The sequence below is a fragment of the Mastigoproctus giganteus genome, chromosome 9, assembly GCF_048544385.1.
Source record: "Mastigoproctus giganteus isolate SK-2022 chromosome 9, ASM4854438v1, whole genome shotgun sequence".
Taxonomy (NCBI): domain Eukaryota; kingdom Metazoa; phylum Arthropoda; class Arachnida; order Uropygi; family Thelyphonidae; genus Mastigoproctus; species Mastigoproctus giganteus.
In genome coordinates this window covers 6,012,863-6,034,881 of record NC_143583.1, presented here as the reverse complement: position 1 = coordinate 6,034,881, position 22,019 = coordinate 6,012,863, and the positions used below count along the sequence as shown (strand labels likewise).

The window sequence follows — 22,019 nt, the reverse complement described above, 5'->3', positions numbered from 1 at the left end:
GCTTTGTCATCAGGAGGCAGCGGAGATCCTCATAGTTTTCACAGTTGTACATTATGTGAGACCATGTCTCCACTTCCCCACAGACACAGCGGGGATCGTTTACTAATTTAAAACTGTTTAGTTTGGCATTCAGGGCCCCATGACCTGTTAAAAGATACGTAGTGTACAGTCCAGGGTGAAACCATGATGGTGCTTTTGGGTATAGTCTTCCGACATCAGGCAGAAATTTCCTCGTTATTTCCCCTTTTGTGGATTCTGACCACCTATCCTGCCAGACCTGCTGCAGGTGGGTGGCGAGTTTATAGTTATTTACTCTGGCAGAGTAGTGCTATGTTGTTCTGTCTCTGGCTGCTCGACCTCAGGGCCCCTAGGGGAACCCCACGTTGCCCGCCACCACCACTGGAAGGTGAGCCAGGCTGCCCATAATACTCTGGTTGGCCTCCGCCAGGGTTTCCTGAGCTTCCTAACACAGACAGCAGGATGTGGAATAATTGTGTTGACGATGTTCTCATGGCATGAATTGGGTTCATTAGTATATCGTAAAGGATGAAACAAGTTACCGCATAATTAAGAATTTATGAGATCGCATACATTCAGCAGTGCTTCAGTTATACGCGAAGGGCATAGCCACTTAAAATGGATATTTCCTTATGCGAAGAAGATGGCCACTTAAGATGCACTATCCATCGTGCTAAATCTGTTATTGAGTGATTCAAGAAAGATGATAGTGAGTTCAGTTGAACTGAGTAACTTTTGCAGTCCTGAAAATCCGGGAACCTTTTACAATGTGGTATAGGGATGCAGTCACTATCCTAATCATCGAAGGAATTATTGCTATAACAATGACTTCGAATTATACTAGATACCTTTCGACCACCAATTTAACCCACTCAGGTTGGATTCTAAATACAATATACTCACACGACGTATTGTACAGAAAAATTAGGTTTAGGTTTCATATAATTTGTCCAGCCAGTATAAGTGAAATAAATGAGTATCATAAGCAACATTTGAATTTTTTTTATCATTTTAAGAAGCCGGTCTATGAACTAGGATTGTTGTTAACATAAGATTTAATGACACAAAGGGAGGACTGAGGACAACTGTATCTGTTTATGGTGCATTGAGATGGAGAATCAATTTGGGCATTTTTGTAGGATGGTTCCAAGTTACAGATATGACTCTTGAATTTTATTTATTATTATTATTTTTTTATTTTCCATACTCTGTTGGAAATAAAATTCCAGTTTTGTTGTGTTTTGGCATTGTATTTGCTACGGACTTAAACTTTCTATTATTACTAAAAGAAGGTCGCAGCCTTTTAATGGGTACTCTGGTATATGTCATTTTCCGAATTACTCGCGTGTAGCCGGCAGAGTACAAAGGCTCCTCCGAAATGCGTCGGCCTTGTTCTCCGACAATAGGAGAGGATTTCTAATGATTCGATTTGTTCCTCAAGTGTAATGCCTTCATTATAGGACCCCGCTCGCAGGAATGTTATTTAAATAACAGTACGGAGTTATTGTGCGAGTTTCACTGAATTATTTGTATCTCAATTAATAGTGTTATTTATATTTCGTCTCGAGCAAATTACCAACCATCTATCAACGTCAAGAGATGCGAACAAAGTTGTAGCGGTCTGATCAAAGACGAAAGGGGAGGGGGAGAGTAGAGAGCTTGTTCCTTGCTTTACAAAGCAGGGACAAGCTGTCGGATGTCATTTGGAACAGGACGAGGTGAAAAGGGAATATTTTGACCCTGCTAAACCACCAAATAGAAGCTTGGCAGTAAAAGCCGGGCACAAAAATTATAATATAAATGCGTTATGTCTACACATGGACTTTTCGATTTTTTTTCCCTTTAAGCTTGGCTCAGAGGCGTCCGATATGCAGACACACGTGATGCGACTCTTGGTCTACAAACATAAAAAGAGAGAGAGAGAGAAAGAGAGAAAGAAAGTGCCATCTCAATTACGAATGTATTAAGATAATTATTGAGATTATGAAAAAAAAAAAGTACTGACTGAGCGATGCGTTCATTCAAGCTAATGTTTTTTTTTTTTTTTTTTTTTTTTTTTTTTAAGGTGACTTCACAAGAACTGCAGGGGTGATTGAAACTTCGATTTTATGATTTTGAGCAGCATAGAAAACTGAATATAAAACTAAAAATAATTAGGAAAAATTAAGGAAATGAAAATTCTCTTCCAATGTTATTATCTTCTAAAGTAATCATGATATAAAAATAATTAATCTGTTTTTATAATGAAATAGGAGACTACACTTAAAATATAGGTTTTATGCATTCATGAACTACTCAGTTTGGCCAGTAGTACCTCTCGGATACTTTGTTAAAATTAGGGACTTTTACGAGCATATTGAAGACGTATAGAAGAGGCTTCTACGTGATGTCAAAAGGATGAAGCTAGCATCCGTAATCAGAGCTTAAATGAAAATATTCCTCTAGTTAGTCACTGATTTCGATGGCAGATGTGGTATAATAGAGCTGATTTTGTACTGTACCACTTCATTGTCCAGATGAATGCGTCATACCACTGTACTAAGGAAAAAATATCGTGTAAGGGTTAAAAATAGGTGGGTAAATTTTGACAGTGTGGTGATGATAGCTTGTAAATTATCAGCACGTATCATGACGTTGGGATTGGAAGTTTGTAGTAATGGACAAAGGATGTCTGTGAAAATTATCATGGATAGAACTCCTCCTCCTCCTCCTCTCTATCCATTGAGTGGTTATTGTGAAATCCCTTTGTACAGGCACATAATTCAGAGCATCTATTGCTGAGGTTACATTGGCGCAACAAAAAATTATCTCAGATCGAACTGTTCTTTTAAGGTATTTAAAGTTTATGTTGTGGAATGAAAACTTTATATCAAGTGATAAAGCGTAGTCGTATGCATTTTTGTGCCACCAGGTTAGCAATGATCTATCAGTAAAAATGAAGTTCATTGTTCTCTGCCGGATGAGGGACAACTAACTTAATTTTCTCTTGGAGAAGGGCGGAACATGTCCTTTTACTGCAAGCGTGTTTGATACTCTAAACTTTAGTTATGTTACTCTCACTTCTACTGACCCTTTCTGAGATTGCCGCTGAGATGAATATAATTTGCATTCGCCTTATGAATTTACTGGCTCGATGTTTCGTCTCAACCTGCATTCAGCAATATTGAAATATTTGAATATGTTTTTTTCAGAAAATTGAATAATTGAAGAAAACTCGTAGAATGATTCCCCAATTACCCCCATTCTTGCCCCGAAGCAGGCATCGTACCTCCCGTGTCATATCGCCTGTCCGATCTTCTTTTTCCCTGCTATAAATCTTGTAGTTATTCATCGTGACATTCTTCAGGTGAGGAATCTTTTCTCATCTCCCTAGAAATTCGGAAAAGCAGTTAATAACAGTCGTAATGGGCCCGCGACCATTAGCAAATTAAAGGTTGTCACTCTGAGTAATTATGTGACGTCTCATTGCAAACAACTGACTCTGGCCGTACCGTGCATCTCTGTTCCACGCCCTGTGTCTCGCCCCGGCCGCAGCTACGAATTTCGCGCCTTCCTGACCATTTGTGTACGCTGCCATTTAATCACAGTCTCCTGGCACAGGGAAAACGAAGCTATGTTTTATGGACTTTCCCGGCTCGAAATCACTCCACGAGTGACGGCTACCTGTCGTAATTAATAAAAGCTCCCGAACAGCTACTGAGCCCATCACTGCAATTAACTTCCAGTTCTCTTCCCCCCCCCCCAATCTTACGTAAGCTTTAGTGATTCTAGAGGCAACCTTCGTCTGTAGCCCGAAGTCATCCCTTAATCGATCCAGACTGCCATGTTGCGTTTGCATTATCCGAGGTTTCATATAAGCAGTGTGCTAATTTAAATGTTGCTTCTTTTATATCGAATAAATATCCCATTTCTCGAGGTCTAAAAAATCTGAATTTCAATTTCTTTGTCATTAGAGGACCGATTTTATTTACTGGGGAGGGAGACCATACATTTAAACACGGAAAATCAATGACGTTCCAATAATATTTTTCTTGTTATTTTATTTTTTTATTATTTTTTTTTCTCGCAGGCAACCTGAACCCCATGTATTTGAATCCACGCATGGGGGATTCCATACCACCTCCTCGGTTTCTCACAGACTTCTCTCCGTACGGCCTTCGACCCTATGATATTGCGAGGCATCTTTTCTCCTCACAAAGTGCTATGAACAAGATACTTGGTAAGTGCTCTGAGTCAGACAGCTTTATTTTTTAATATTTAAAAAAAAAAGTTTATATTTATTTAATAATTAGACAAAGTAAGTTAATTTAGTGTTAATTACACGCGGAGGTTTTAATGGAAGCTACGATAAAGAAGAAAGTTTATAAACGAATATTATTTAAAGTTAAAATGCATAATTTCTGTCCTAAGGATAGCAGAGGGATATGCAACCTGTTTTAACATGAAAAACGACTGGCAAACAGAAGCCAGTTTCTAACTTTTTCTTGTTTCGAATAGAATGAGGATCAAGTTCATTTTTTTGTTAATTCAGAGGCGTTATTTCCTTTTGCTCCATCTTTAACGGGAGCTCCTGCTTCTTTTGCCAATTCAGTAACTTGGTCTAGTAGTAAAACATTTTCGAATCTCCCGTTTATTTGCTCTCTGCCGCCCTTTTCGCCGCATCTTTAGAACCCTTCATCGCAAACCATTCTAACTTTACCTCGTACGTTGATGATTTAAAGTTCTTCATCGTTACAAAATGCCCCCCAGTCTCTCCAGTCTATCACTGTGAGCTCCAACTGACAGCGACATGAACTGGAAAATTACCTTCATGCGATTGGGTTCTCCATTAACAAAGAAAAAACAGCACAACTCTCTATTACCAAGAAGAAAAATATAAACGACGTGAACATCATTATACGGAACTCCCCAGTTAAAAAAGTTACCCAACATAAGGGCGTCACCTGGAACAAAGACCTTACTTTCTTGCCTCACTTTAATGCCACGCGAATGGAAACATATGCGGCTTTATGGACAGTGAAACAGGAGATTTCCAACTTTCATAATCCGCACTTTATCATCAATTACATTCTTCGATGCATAATTCCAATTCCCTTATATGCCTCAACTGTATTGTCCTCTGCACCCTCGTCTTACCAAACCAGAGTCTAATCTCCGGAATACTGGATTTTGAAATGGCTAAATAAGATCGCCTCTCTAACACCTACAATTACAAATCCGTTCTGGTCACCAATCTTGAATGCTTCCTTGGAGGTATCATATCATCTCTAGGAATCTTGTTACCTTCTCTCAGCTTCTATCCGGAAAACTGAATTCACCTGATATCTGGGATATCATCGCCAGACCGTCAGAAATAAATAAATAAATGCCAGACCAACGCACCCTCATACAGATCTAAGCTGCGTAGCATGTCCTTCCTGGACAATATGTTTCCACTTAACTCCATCCAAATATTTAATAGGTTATCCATAGTGTTGAGAAGCTGTGCAAAGCTTACAGATCTTCCACTCTTGCAGATATGTATATCTTCGTCATATTCTAGATGAATCTCTTGGAGGTGCCGCTCTATCCACACTTTGTTGTATCTTTATGCATTTTTATATGTTGTGTCTTTATGTTTATGTATCTCTACTAGAGGCTGTTTAGGGCCGTGTATTGTATCTAGACTCGGTACACAATGCATTTGTCTGTCATTATATATTTAATTTCTGTATGTAGCGTGTGTCCTCTAGCTGCATAGCTGTAAAGGGACATTTCTTCGGAAATAAATTGATATTAATAATAATAATATTTAGACGGTTTTGCTCAATACTTTAAATAAATCCATTATTAGGAGATAAATTTCCTAGGACTTCTCAACGCAAAAACTCGTTTCTGCAATCTCCTACTTGGGTGCTTAGTTACAATTCAAAGGTAGCTTATATTATCTTCAGTCGAAGTCACTTTCTCATCGAGGGTTAGTATTAGTATTGGGATTACAATGGCTACAAAAAAAAAGGGAAAAAAATTTGTATTGTTCATTCATGACTTCAGTTTCACCAAATGGGAATTCAAGCCCTTAAGCGATCTTAGAGCAAAACACTTTGCTTGTTTCTTTACGTGCAACTATTAAATAGTTTACGTTATCTTCAAGACAATCTTCACAAACCTTTTCTTCCTTCTATGCATAGATCCGTTTTCTGTGCCTACGTAAATGCAGAATAAAATTTCCGTTTCACCAGCATTTTAATAAACTTGAGATTATTCCGAGCCGGATAAACGGAATCTATACAGGGTAAAAAAGACTCGAGTTCGAGTCCTGTCGATGACGAAGGAATTTTTATGGGCCTTTTTCACAACGCGACTGGTTAGCCGGTATCAGGCGAGGGTAGCACGGTTTTTCCTCCCGGAAACTCGGGTTTTTCGCCCACCAAATAGAAAATCCATCTCAGAAAACAAGCAATTTACAGACAATAAACATGGATCAATATAGCCTTAGTCGCTGATGCTCATAAAAAATCCCTACAACAAACAACGAAACCAAAGTCTCTTCGCCTCGTGGAACTCTATGTCGGATAACATGTAGAAATTTTTGTGTCTTACGTGGGGCTGCTCCAGAACGCTTGTTCAGCTCCACCGTTGTAGAGGAACTCTGTAAAACGGCCAGAAAAGTGTGTAATGTTATGTTTGTGCAGTGTCTATGTTCTTTATTTGTTTCTGGCATCTAGGACGGCGATCACCTGAAAAGCGTGCTCAACCCCGTGTACACCACGAGGAGATGGGCCACAACGAGGCTTGAACTGTGGTGGATCCCTACTGACCCATACTGAAAGTCCAACGCAGATCGGTTATCAAGCAGACGTACACGTGGAATCCAATTACATTATTGTCTGTTTACATTTTGTAAAGACAAGCCCCTTGAAAATCTCAGAAACTTCATCGCCATCTTGGTTTTCTGCTTATCAGCTCATTTCAATAATTGAATTTTTCTTGTTTACTTGAGTACAATTAATTTATTTATTTATTATATTTTTTAAATGCACCCGTGTGCGTTTATCATGTGGCATATGTAACTAATCGGCTTTAAGTTTACGCTTTCCGAGTAGTTCAATCAAAATCATGCTACGATATTGATTTGGCCGATTCGTTGATATTGTTGGGAATGTACTTTTTTGATTCGTTTCCACTAATCATGGCTAACAGCTATTGTCAGTCAAACTGCACTTCATATTAGACACTTTAACGAATTTACCGTAATATAATGAAACTTTTTCATATGACCGAATGGAAATCAGTTGTGTAATTAGCAATTCCAACTACTAAGGATAGAGACACTATGGGAGTGACATTTTATTTATAACCAATGACAAAGGCGGTATTGAAGAAACATATAACTGTTTGATACAAACGTTAGCCGGTGCCCCTAGTTTAAAAGTAATAAATAAATAAAAAAAAGCAGTCATACTTCATAGTATACCTGTTTTTTCTAAAATAAGGTTAATTTTTAAAATTTTAAAGTGTCGTCTTCTTCCCATATTTGAAATGGTATTCACATTTTAAAAACATTTAAAAAATAGTTTGGTTTTAATGTCTGTGGAATGCGCAGTTCGATTGATTTGTAGCTGTCAATCCTGTTAGGAACAACCAATATGAGAAACATGCATCACCAAATTGACTGTCAAAGGAACCAAACAACCAATAATAGTGCAACATGATTTTGATTGACATCATACTTGGGGACCCATAATACATTTTCCATTTTAACATGATGGATATACTGTATATCCATCATGTTAAAATGGAAAATGTTTGTTCTTTGGAACCCTTTTGAAACACAAAGAAACAAAGGTTCATCAGTAAACATAAACAAAAAAAAAGTACCTAAGTATCAACTTTAATGAGCGAGTACAAAAGTGGGTAAAGGATACAATATGGTAAAACATATGGATAAATAAATCGGGCTTAGAAAACAAACCTCCTTCACTTGTAAAATCCATACCTTTTAAATAAAAATGATCATAAAAAAAAAAAAAAACGGCAGCAGTACCTCTTATTAAAAGCTTAAGTTTAACTTATGAATGTAAAAATAGAGTACATGAGGTGTAAGGTGTCAGTGCCAGAGCAACCAAGGAATATTGTGAACGTAATCTTTGCATACCTGGGTAAAAAAAAACCCGAGTTTTCTTAAGATAAAAATACAAGCGATCTTCGCCTGAGACTCCGTGAGTTAGTCAGTCTCAGGCGAGGATCGCTTGAGATTCTTCGCTTCCTTAGACGGGATTCGAACTTAAGCATTTTCCATATGAGGTTGAAAGAGGATGATTATGACAACTGCGCTACATGAGATGGCAGGTAAGTAAAGATAAACTTCAAATAATGTAAAATACAATCGAGTCTGTCTTTAGAATGTAAACTTCCTGGCCTGTAGACGCTTCTGCAGAAGAAACTAGTGGTAATAAATCCGACTTTAACAAATGAAAAGCATTTATCCAATGTGTTGTATACGACGAGAGGTGAAATTTAGAGATGGGTTGTTAGTCTTTTTGTGTGCGCGTATGATTGAGATGGAAACTTTGTATTTTCTTACCACCTACGATGAAAGGTAATAGTACCCAGCCTATGTCGAATCTAACGTCAAATTATTTTAATTGCATACTCCAAGTGAGATAGTATAAGCCCACGTACTTAAAATAATAATAATAATAATAATAAAACGTACGGAAGACATCAGAGCAGCTTCCTCTTTTTATTAATCTGCAAAATCGATCTGAGATTGCACAGTAGAGGACACGTGTAGCTGTATAATGAGATACGAGAAAAAGCGTGCACATTGGCCAGAATATGTTGTTTCTAGGGTGGTGGTTGAAATATCTCTTTCCTTAGAAATCTACTGGCTAATAGTCTTGCTACGTAGGGAAAAAAAAGTGGTCGCGAAAGTGTGTGACTCCGAAACATAACTTAGTGCAGCTGTCGGTTAATTTTTATCAGCTTTTGTGGTAAATGATTCTGCCATTAGCCAAGAAGCCCATAAATCCACGGACCAATGACACGCTAAGATTAGAGACGTAATGAAATTATCTGCTATCCCAGTTCGATTATCTTCTGTTAGGTTTAAAGACCCTCGATTGCTTAAGTGCAGCCATGAATCTTGCTACCGAGACTCTCCGCTGAATCTAAACGATTTCTGCGTCCGGACATCATTTCTCGATTGGGAGGAGCCCCCTGAAACAAGGGCGACAGGTTGGGGCAATTTACCCTTATAGATTTATAAGGGTCGTAGTAATTATGCCACTAAATCTGGACGAACATGGCTTTGTGATAGCCGTACATCATCGGAGTCCCGCATAAAAAGGGATGCCCACGATTTCCGTACCATACTGAGGACTTCATTATCACCAGGGCGCTCCACTTGAATTTCAAACATCGGCCATAATTTAAACCTTATCTCACGCTCCTTTATCTGCTTTTGCGCACGAAGGGGCACTTCTAATGCACGCGGAGCTATCCGCCAGAAGCCGATCTTTAACGTGGCGTCTCTTTTTAATCGACCAAGCTGCCAATTATGAGCGGCCAACAGTGACATCGCTTGGGCCTTGTCCTTCGACGTCCAGCCATTAAGAGTGAGATCGTTAATTTTAATTGATTTGATCCCTTTCGTGGAAGCAGTGCGGACCCACCGAGATAATTATATGGTGGCCTTTCGGAGAGGAATTAAAGCAAGGACCTCGGACAAAAGACCTTCGGGCAATCTGGTCTGGTTTAAGCTTCCCCTTCATTTTTTTTTTTTTTTTTCTTATTTCGTTGCACATTTGGCAGTGGATTAAGTAGGCAGAAGATAGATGTCGCTCTGGTAATTAGCAGGTTGAGTCGCTACGACCTTCCACTGCAGACAGACCTAATATCGTTGCTCCCAGCAGGTACTGCGACATTGGATGGATTATCTAACCTGTCGGAGGTACATTCAGGAGCACGTGAAATGAGGGGGGGGGTTGAAGATTAGTGCAGTCACGAACCCAACCGTTTTGACATAACCTGTAAACACCCGAATAAAAAGACAAGTAACCCTGGCTACACACACTAGAAATGGGGCGATAATTGGGGAATGGTAATGAATTTCTCTTGTTGAGGAGGGTATTTTCCATGGGGACTTTGAAAATTGTGTGCAGAATCACAGGTTTCATTTAGACATTATCATAATCAGAGTTGTGTAATCAGTCTTGATCAGACTAAACCTTAAACACTTTGTAGGTGTTTATGGATTTACCTGAGAATAAATAGTTTTCTGATGACTTTCTCACGCATGAAATTCATCAGAAAACTATTTATTCTCAGGTAAATCCATAAACACCTACAAAGGGTTAAAGGTTTAGTCTGATAAAGACTGCTTACACAACTCTGATTGAGATAATGTCGAACTGAAACTGTGAATCTACACCCAAGTCATCGAGGGATGGGTCGAATGCCAAAGAAAGTCAGATAAATTGATTTAATAGTTTTTGGAACTCAACAGAGTGTGCATATATCTGCTCTGACATTGATCTGTATGTGTGTTTTAATATCTCTCATCTCACCTGAAGTCCATAGACTGGTGTTGTCAGATTGTGACGTAATAAAAATGAAGAGTACAGTATGAAAACAAAAAAAAAAAACTTTTTTTTTTTTTTTTTTAATTTGGAATGAAAATTAATATTGACCTAGCAATACAGTGGGATTATCTGAGGGAGCAGTGATTTTAAAGTGCCCAAAAGGAAGATCTAGGGTGGAATTCGCATCTATCTTCAAATTCATTTCAGAATACGATCCGTTGCGTACTACTCCCTGACTAAATGCACAGCCGCATTTTACGCGTCGCGAACTCTTTTCTGAAGATTATCTCAGAAGATGATTTAGATTTAAATAGAAAACAGTCTCTTGAGAAGAGAAAAAAATTAGGCAACGTAAAATGAACTAAAGATGAAGAAACCGTCTCCGATCCTGGAGGGTCTGTCAAAAATGTGGATACAAAGCAATGTATACTCAAGAGGGAAACTTTCATCCCTAACAGTACTATAAGTTAATAAAAACATGTTGCGCAATTGGACCCAGCCCAGATCAGAGCCATCAAAGCTGCCGCAGGACACTTCTGATTTCAGAACCCAATGTCCATCTCGCCTTCTCGAGTCCCTGCGTTATACGAAACTTATGACCCTATGTCCTCTCGCTTTTCTGACCGCCAGTTCATTTATGCTTTCTTCATCTCTAAATTCGAATGAGACGTCATCAGCTTCGGCATTGATCGCACAGCTTTTCATCTAATCTTGCAGGTGCAATGTCTTCTCAGACAACGTAAGTGTAGCGCGTTCTAGTGGCCATTAAGCAAATATCGGTTCTTCTCTTTTCTTTGTATAAACTCAATAAATCAATATCGATCACTTTGGTATCTCATTAACAACCTCTTTATTGCTCAACTCCCTAAAACCACCCCGAATACCCACTACCAACTCTTTCACATGCTGATCTGTGCGTCATTCTTCAGTGGAGAAGGATAAATTAGTCAACTTCGATCTTTTTAAAACTTCACGATATTTGGATGAATCGTCACGAATACATAAAATTACGAATCATATGAAGAATTCAGTCATGTTTTTCGTTCTAAATCTCACTTCTGCCATGTGAGGAATATAAATTTTTAATATAATTAATGTATTATCACATACATAAGGATTACCTTCACTTTTGCAAGCAGTCTGTTTATATCCACTCCTCTTCCGTATACGAACACATGACTTACAATTAATTTCTAACCATGCTTATTCAAGCACCTGTTTTCCCTTTCATTTGAGTTGCACATTCGTATTTCGCAGTTTTTCGCTCCTCCCTCACGATTCCACTTTTAAGATTCTACTTGAATTCAAATCAAGGTTTTGCGTCACCTATTTCGAATTGAACGTTGTCAATGGTGTCAAATAGGCAGGTGTCATGCTAAATACTATTATGTACGGTATGTTACGCATTGTAATACAGAGGGTTTGTTTGTTGTTTGTTATTTGGTTTTTAGGAGCATTAGCAACTAAGGCCATATTGATCAGGGGATATGCGGTGGTCATTACCTGACCTTTCCGCATCCTCCTTATTTGGTGGTGACGGGCTCGAACCCCGGTCTAATCAAGAAGCGTGTGCTACGCACTGCTGCTCCAATACAGACGGATGTCGATTAACCTAACTAGGAGAGGATTGGTGGACAGTGCTATCTACATATGCTGTGTATTTCACACCAGTTGAAATAGTTTACGAATAGCACAAATTTAATATATAGTTAATGAGATGGCTGGACATATTTCGTTTCCTTTTTTCCTATATTTGTTTTTTCAAGCTTGCAATTAAGTTATAATTCTGTTGTGTTGATGCTTCTGTGAAATTCGTGGACGGGTGAAGAAATTTTACTCTCATCGAAGCATGGAGCAGCATCAATAAGAACAGTACGTTTACATTGTCTTTAACTCCTTTTTTTTTTAAGTCTTCAAAATCTATCCGAGCTGGTCAATTTACCAGTAGTTCGGATAATCCATGCCCCCACTGTATAAACGTTTTTTCTGAGACACATTAAAGCGAATGAAGGAATAAATGGCACGCTATATTTATGTAAATGTTGCTGTCTAGACATTAATTGGGAACCATGATTTTGGACTGAATATTAAACCAGATAAATAAAATGAAATACATAAAATAAAATAAAACTAATTATTCTCGAGGTCAAAATTGGTACGGATTTCTAATCGTCGATCACCAAGATGATGTTTCTGTGAAAATTAAAGAATTCATTTTCATATTTTTTAGAGAATTCATTTTAATTTTTTGTCTTCTTAGGGGAATCTGAAGGATCTTTCTGTGGGGTCATTATTTCCTTCCGTTGTGTGGTCAATTAAGAATACTGGTTCCAAGAGAACTGATTACGCGTACTATCTTAAGCAATAAATACTTTTACTTCCATGCGAGACAAGCGGGGTGAAGAAGGTGGCAAAAAAGGTCATTCAGTTCATCTCGACCGACAAATTAAAAGGCCTGATATAGTAGACGAAGATGATTTATGTACAGGGACTCTAATAGTCTCGTGCCATGTATTATTTATGATCGAACAATAATTTCCGAGTTAGGTAATTAACTTTTCACAGATGATTATGGCATCAGCTCCAGATGCCCTCTGCTGCGCCAAATTAATCTTCCTCCCCCCGTGTTTTCACGAGTGTTCTCACCGCTGGAATAACGCGGTCAACTAACAGGAGACCCCCGTAATTAAAACCCTTTACCTCGCCCAAATTCATTCTTCCTAGTCGAAAGAGTAATTTCTTTTTGCATTGAAATTGCGTAGTTAAGTCCAAAGAATAAAAATTCCCTTAAATGCTCGAAAATTTTTCATAATGGCCACCACTTATGTCCGAAAAAATACTTCTGGAAGAATCATTCGAACTACTTCATAACTGGTTATGCAATCTGTTCAAACTGCCTTCCTTCGAACCAATTTCTACTTACCTAGTATCCAGTTGTAGAGTTAATTAAAGGTTTATAACTATCTCGGATATTAGCAACGGCTGCAGACTATACAATCCCTTTTACGCGATGGACTCGATTTTGTAAGGTTGCAGGATGATGTAATCACAGTTCTACGCCCTGCTTGCTTAGAGTTACGTCAAAGGCCTTCGTTCATTCATTCATCCAAGTGTTTCTTGACATTTCTGGCGTAGGAGCCGATTTCTTTTTTTCATTGCAGTTTGAATCAACTTCCAGTCATGCAACAGGAGCTCTCATTTCTTTCCCACTCATTCACCTAACGACGATTTTTCCGTACACGGAAACAATGAGTTATCATTTGGGTGTGGTTCCACAGCACGTGTCCTGATTATCAACCATTAACAGCCACGTATATATACTTCGCGTATCGAACTCTTAACGATCAGGTTGGAATAACTAAACGCCTAGTTAGATGTGGAACTAGGAAAAATAAATGGCACGTCTTTAACAGAGATCACCGGGTGTTAATTACAGTAATTAGATGCAGCTGGATATGCATCTCAAAAGGGTTGACTTGTAGGCACATTGTAATGGGTTTCCAACACACACGCCAATAAAATAAGTTACACTATGGAAGATGTTTCTGTCGTCCATGATGTATCTACAAAACGATATTAATTCGGCAACTTGCACCCTCGCTTTTAATAAGCTTTCTTGTTATGGTTGTACATCATTTCTTAACCACTTGAGGTTTTTCTGTTACTCTGGTGATCAGGTCATACCCTCGTGGTAAAGAACGAACATCTTTCCTTATTGCCTTTAACCGCTCGCCTGAGAGAGAGAGAGAGAGAGAGAGAGAGAGAGAGAGAGAGAGAGATAAATAAACAGGCATAAATATATGTGCGTGCACGGATAGATAAAAAGTCAGGTGAGATGAATAAGTAACATAATCAATACTCTTTTTTTCCCCATAGTATTTCTTCTGTTCGCACCGTCATCTCAGAGCTTAATTGGGCAGATGTTATTAACTTGACAACCCCGTTTTTGCTGGTGAAACTGCAGCGCGCCGCTTTAAACGGGTATCGTGATCGGCAGCATCTTTTCAATTGCACTGTTGGTATTGTTATTAAATTTAAGAAAAACTAGCGGAGACGTGTTCTTATTTATTTTGTTTTGATTTCTTTGCAGGTCGATACTACGAAACTGGTTCTCTGCGGCCCGGAATTATTGGAGGCAGCAAACCCAAAGTCGCTACTCCGGTTGTCGTCGCCAAGATCGAGCAATACAAGAGAGAGAATCCCACCATCTTCGCTTGGGAGATTCGAGAGAGGCTGATATCTGAAGGTTGGTTCCTTCTTTCTGTTCTTTTGTGTTCGCTTTCAGAGAAAAAGTTGGGGAAAAGGGGAGGAGGGCAGCGGCCCATGAGGCAACGAATGTCTTCGAATCCCTGGAACCGTAAAGTTGTTGGGTCGAAGCTATCATTGTGATTCCTGTCGCAGCTGGTCCGGATTGACCAGGTCTTCGGCGCTGAGAACACACGCAGTTGTTCGGAGATAAAAGATAGCAGCCGACAAGTACGCAACAATTTGTGTACGGAAAAATCATTTATGGAGATGACGAATGGCGAGATCGTCATTGATACGCCACACCTGTACGACGCCTACCTAACAGGCTCGTTACGTCTCTCGCCGATCGATAGTTGACTTCCGTGTCGTGTGCCATTTGTGCAGGTCTGTAATTTGGAAGTGGTACGACACACAATGGTTCCAGTTGACAGCGAACTCTACCTGTCGACACTCCGCCTGGCATCCCAACCCAAAACTCTGAGTTTGTTAGCAAAGTAAATTAAGCAAAGAAAATAAGTAAATAAAACGTAATGGTATCTGCTGTCCGACTCTCAAGACTCCTCGTTACTGAGAAACTATGACAACAAACGGGAGTCTCGTGGCAGATCCTTGCCACCATTCCGCTGTCTACTACAGCTACATATTTTTATGCATTCCACTTCATCCCCTGTCTATAATTATTTTTTTTTCTCAACTGTCCTTTGATGTTTCTGTTTTTCTTTGATCTTTTCTGTCAACCAGTTGTAGTTCATTAACTCTCGTAAGAGTTCATCATCTGAAAGCACTTTAACAAAACAAGGTGTAGTCAGATCGCTCGCTCGTCCCTTTCATATAAATGCCCACTTACGCATCCCAATTTTTTAAAAATCACATAATAATTATTTTATAAAAATCAATTTAGCAAAGATAGATCTGCAAATTAAGAGTTTGTCGAGGGCTCTAGTTATATGGAGAAGCAACTTAAATGCTTTTGGACATGACTTCGTAATGGGATTTCTCCTGGAGGTCGCAAACGTATAAGATAGGTTCTGCAAAGAAAGTTCTCGAAGTGGATATAACAGAGTTTAAATTCAGCAAAATAAATAATCATGGTACAGTTAATATTAGTAAAACCAATAATGAAAGGAAGCAATCGTTTTCTGCATCACCCAAAAATTAATTAAAAATAAATAATAATAAAACAGAATATTAATTTACTCAACTCTCTTCAGAGCCTTATACACCTCAACCAGATAACCCTTTAGATGTCTTAGTTGTCAAACTCTGCAATCCAGACCTTATAAATTATTTTTCATACGTGTATCGATTTGAAATGAAATAACTATCTGGGTTTCCTTCTTTGAACTCTCTCTCCAGAAGTTCTATGCCATTTTTTTTTTTCTTTTTTTAGATGTGTCTTCAGACACGAATAGAATATTCCAAATAGCTGCCTGTTTATATTTATTGGAATATTTCATGTCCGAATGAATCGTAACGCATGTCTTTTTCGTCTTGAACCACTTTTAATTCCTCTGCTCACAGCTTATACCTGCATCTAGGATTTCTGGTCCCTAAATTCATACCCTTGCATTTAGACCCATTATATTTTTAGTTGTCATTTTGGACTATATATGCAAACGATCCAAGTTGGCTCGAATTGTTAGCCACCCTTCTTTCAAATCATCAGTAAATTTTGACAGCTTTCCTTAAATACTCTCGTCAATATCATTTATGTAAATTAGAAACGGTATTGGACCCAACACCGAACCCTGAGGGACCACCCTTGTTACGCTGGTCCACCCTGAAGTTGACCATTTGACAACCGTCTGTCTCCTATCTTTCAGCTGTCCTGCCATCCAGCGTGGGATCATACCAGTAACTAACTTATTCCAGTTTATATAGCAGGCTTCCATGAGGAATGGTATCAAAAACTTTACAAAAACTTACTAAAATCTAGACATCCAATGTCAAAATTGTTACTTGCCCCTAAATGTTTAATGATTACATCATTGTAATTTGCCAAATCACTCAGGCATAATATCTCCTCAATGAACCCATTCTGGATAACCATTGTTGTCGAGATGGTCCTGAAGCGCATCCTTAATGATAAACTCCATGAATTTCGCCATCATGGAAGTATTTACGCCCTGATCTATAGTTACTCCTCTTTATCATTAGCTTTGTGGACTGGGAAAACTTTAACACTTTTTCGTTCTAATAAATCTGGAAGTCAACTAATCCTAATTTAATATGGACTATTGTTTCAGTCAGCTAAATTGTATCAGCATTTGTTGACTTAATCAAAAGCCCAAATTGATTTTAATTTGTTTATAATACTCCTGGCATTACTATACGCACTATAGACAAATTAAGTTTTGTACTTTATTGCTTTTCACAACCCTGACACCCACCTTATGGTTACTTTCCCTGTGGTCTTCGATTGCCGGTGGATTTTCTCTACCATTACAGTTTCCCTTTCAGTGCTTAGGGTAGGTAATTAATGGTTGCATGCAAGAGCTCTTAGAAAGGGTGTAAGTGTAATTTTGTTCCGTGCTATTTTCCTGACTCCATTGTATGCTGACTTCTCTAACTCCTTCCTCTCTTCCGAACTAGCAGTTTTCTAATCATTACAACTAAATGAAAATAAGACCCAGCAAATAGTCTTCAACGATAAAATAAATCAAAACAAAACAACGAGTATAACAATACATGGGAATGCCATCCACGTCCAGAAAGTTTAGTTGCATGTTGATCTTGGACTCATACGGGACGAAGGGCCTAAAAGCACATTCTCTCCTGAAATCATGTGCTGTGGTCCGAAGTGCTCCATATGATTTCAGGCGCCCACTGGAATTTATAAACCCCAGTTTAAATGAAATGGATGCGTTATTCCTGTCCCTTTATAATCGTCACTAATCTGGTGATCAGCACCGGAAGCAACATTAAGATTTTCTTGGGTGTAGAACACTGGCTTCTGAGATGGTTAAACAGAATTACAGCCAAGTATTTTACCATTTCAAACTGTATTCTATACACCAAATTGTAAGTTGGTGTATAGAATTGGGAGAGAAGTGAAAATCACCAAAAAATTCTTGACACTTTCCCAGCTCTTAGCGAAACACTGGATTCAACAAAAGCCGGAGATTGGATAATGAGACCCGGGGAGAATCAACGACGACGAGTTTCAGGGAAGCAACAGCAACTTAAAGAGCCCCTCCTTACTTAATTGAAATGAAAGAATCATAGTAAATCAGAGGAAATGAAAAAAATCATAGGAAACTTCTGGGGTTGGCAGATGAGTTGAATAGGCATTTTGCAACAATAAAATAAGTGGTATAATGATCTCGGAGAGGAGTCTATTACAAAAAGATGTGGGAACATCAGAGACGTGGAAGACTGCATCAGCTCACTGGAAATATTGTCTACCTCAGCTGTTAGCTGTTATTTGGTTTTTAGGAGCATTAGCAACTAAGGCCATATTGCTCCGGGATATGCGGTGGTCATTCCCTGCCCTTTCCGCATCCTCCGTATTTGGTGTTGACGGGCTCGAACCCCGATCTAATCAAGAAGCGTGTGCTACGCACTGCTGCTCCTTCCCACCTGGCTACGGAGGCGCCACGTCTAGCTCAGTATTAGACTTTAGACTCCAGATGAAACCCCGTCTATCTGGCCTAAAGCAGCAATATTCTATCCCCAATCCATAAAGAAGATGCGAAGGAGGTGCTCAGTTTGACTTCTGTGGTAAGTAAGACCATGGAGTCTTGCCTGATCAATCTGAAAAATTACCATGACATAAAAAAAGTCATAAAAAAATTTGAATTCGAGAAAGAACTTTGACATTATTTACCTTGACTTGAGCAAAGCTTTTGATGCGGTTTTGAAAGAAGTTCTATTGTACAGGGTCATCGAAAAAGGTGTCCGTGATTTCCCTTTTAATTATCTTCGGAAATATTTGATCGATTGCTCTGATCGTAGCAGCAAACTCACTAAGTTTCATTTGAGACCTCAACAGTGACCTTGGCTGTGTGCGCAGGATGACTCCTACGCGCACCGCCTCCGTCAGTGTCAGTAAGATGGCCGTGCAACAGAAAGCGCGGTGTATGTTGTGGTACGCTGAATTTCAATACCGACGTACGTCGGCATTGACGTTGCACTGTTATGACAAATTTAAATTCAGTCATTGTTGAGGTCTCAAATGAAACTTATTGAGTTAGCACACTGTTTGCTGCTACGATCACAGCAATCGATCAAATATTTCCGAACATAATTAAAAGGGAAATCACGGACACCTGTTTCGATGACCCTCTATATAAAATGGAGCAAATTGAGATTACTGAAAGAACCTTCGTTAGATCAGGGGCTGGCTGAAAGACAGGATCCATGGTAGACCAGTGTGGTACTTCGGAGATCAGTATAACGCCCTAATGTTTCTAATCTTTCTTGATGACACTGACAATGAACTTGGATCGGTTGCTGATGTAGTCTGTAAAACGGCAATATTGATGTTTAATACTGTATTTCTAAAATTTCGTTTTCCACCTCGAGAACAAAAATCCTGGTATTATTGATGTGCTAGGGAGGAGGAGGAGGAGGAGGAGTTAAAAGTGCTTCAGGAGGAAAACGATTTAATAAAAAAGTTTTTCGATATAACTAGAGTAGAGGAGCCAATAAGAAAAGGTTAAGAAAGGGTTATGACAGTCAGATACGAAATTTATCATCTAAAAAGGCAGCTAAGTCAAATAGCCTTCTGTTTATGATTTGTGAAACAGTTGCGAGTAGCGGCAAAGGCTGTCATCGTGCATCTCTATAAGGGGATGGTAACACTGCATTGAAATACGTTGCATTCATGTCTGGAGTCCTCACCTTGATAAGATATAGAGCTTTCAGGATGGATTCAAGGGAGGATAATAAGATTGAAGAATGTCAATCTGGAAAATTCGTACTGCAAAGTTTGGGAACAAGATATCTTAGATCGGGGGTGGAGAATCTGACTGAGATTAAGGCTATATATATATATATATATAGCTTTAATGAGAGAAGTATATTCTCATTAGTAGATGAGAGAAGAAGATGCAGAAACTCAAATTGCAAAACATTGGAACAGAAGAGTGATTCAATTGAAGCCTTCGTGCCGCGAGTTGTACAGGCTATATGACAAAACGTTTAGCAAAGTTCAAGGCGAAATTGGGTAATCACTTTTTGATGGCAGAAGTATGAATGACCGGATTCTTTTTTTTTTTTTTTTTAATTTATATGAGAATCCCAGAGACTCGAGATTTCGGTGTTAGCCCTGGCTAACCTTAATTCAGTTTTGTTTTGTTCTTTTTTTCCCCGCTGATACGTCACACATTTCTTAGTGATAGTTTTAGATTGTTATATGAAGGCTGACTGAAAGGGCGGTATCAGATATTTTGGGGAAAGCCATACATGCCTCATTAATGAAACGAATAAAGGCGATTATGCAACATTTCCTTTTCTTATTGTTTTTCTGGATGCCGCTCACTTTGTTGACAATACGTAGTCGAATCAGAAGGGTCGCTCTACTGTCAGTGTACCATAAAACTTTTCAGAAATTGTCTTTTCAGAAAAAGATTTAATACGGAACTTCACAAACAGCCCTCGCACATTTTATGTTTCTTCGTTGTTGTTTTTATATTTATTATTTTTGTTGTTTTTATATTTATTATTTTTGTTGTTTTTATATTTATTATTTTTGTTGTTTTTATTGTTGCTTGCTGGATGGTTTTCCCTGAGAATAAGGGGTTCGCTCGTTTTGAGAAATTGGCATTTTCAGATGAATGAATTTTAAAGCGGTCTCTTCAGTCGGGAGTAAAGTTAGCCGATCTCGGGCAAATGAAGAAAGATTTCTTCCTTGCGGGCTCTTCAGCTTGCGCAAAGAAAATCGGTGGTGAGCACGCACTTCTACCGACACGGTTAAAAATGCAGATCCATGAGGTTTCAAATCAAAAATACAGAAATTTTTAAATGCTATTTGCAAATCTCGGTCCTTTGCTGCTAATGGAACGACAAGACTGTGAGCAGGATTCCACACGTTGACAAGAAATATCTTACAAAGGTATCGTCCACAGACAAGCTTGGAATACATTTTAACGTGGTTTTGTGTGTTTTAAGATGTCTGTGCATCTTTGCGTAGCAGCCATAATTATGCTTTCATATGAAATTTAATAAATAAGAACAATAATGAGTCAAAATCATTGACTTCGAAAATAGCTGAACTCCTGAAAACTTTGTCTTTGGGTGTTTGCGATGAGAATTGGTACAGCAGCACCATCAGGTTTATTGAACGAAAGAGAAGATTTAATTTATACTGCACTGTGTGATGCTACGTGGGGCTATCAGCCCCCCCCCCGTGCGAATTTCGCAAATTGCGTATCAAATGAGGTGTGGACTGGTTTGATCGTGTTCGTTTTGATAATTTAGGTGGTAGGTGCCGCCGCAAGTCGCCACTTGGAGTGGAAATGTTTCTGTCAACGGTGCAATTTTAATCGAACGCTGTTTGCGGAAACAAAACAAAAAAAAAAAAAACGCGTACATTAAGCAGGCAGCAAATTTTCATGTCAGCCACGACCTTTTTTTGTTTTTTCTTTTAATTTTCCTTTCGTGTTTCTTTAACTGCTTTTTTTCCCCCTTCGTTAACAGGTGTCTGTACCAACAACACGGCCCCGAGTGTGAGCTCCATCAACCGCATCCTTCGTAATCGTGCCGCTGAAAGGGCAGCCGCCGAGTTTGCCCGGGCCGCGGGCTATGGAATGTATCACCCGTACGCGGCAGCTTCGTTTCCCTGGGGCGCTGCTGCCGTAGCGGCCGCGGCCGCATCACCCCCAATCTGGTCGCCTCTGACAGGTGCTCAGTTGGCTTCGGGTTCGACACACGAGTCGGGCAGCGTTTCCCCTATGACCCCTCTGTACGACCAGCGTCAAACAGGTAGGTGCTCCCGCCATTTCTTCGTGTTTCTTAACTTTGTCTTTGGACTGTTCGTTCTCGCTGTTAATATCAGAGACGTTCAATTTGGGCAAAGTCGCAGATGTTGGCATTTGGGAAATGCCAACGATCCCTCCCTCCCTCCCTCCCTCCCTCCCTCCATTGCTCCAAGCAGTCCTGCTTTAAAAATTATAAACTCTTGCCCAAGTTCAAAGTCTCTACTTCTGCATTCCTTTTCACTTATATATACAAATTTTAATTTCATTT

The 22,019-nt window shown here is 39.1% G+C and overlaps 1 protein-coding gene across 5 annotated transcripts in view; it reads left to right on the top strand.

Annotated features, from left to right (window-relative positions):
- Positions 1-22,019, top strand: part of LOC150080039 (paired box protein Pax-6-like) — a 245,495-nt gene that overhangs the window by 195,675 nt on the left and 27,801 nt on the right. For all 5 annotated transcript variants that reach the window (XM_090382078.1, XM_090382076.1, XM_090382077.1 and 2 more), the window contains exons 3-5: positions 4,088-4,237; positions 14,674-14,829; positions 21,471-21,755. In XM_090382078.1, coding sequence (XP_090238204.1) covers positions 4,088-4,237; positions 14,674-14,829; positions 21,471-21,755 — 591 coding nt within the window. The remainder of the gene's footprint in view (positions 1-4,087; positions 4,238-14,673; positions 14,830-21,470; positions 21,756-22,019) is intronic.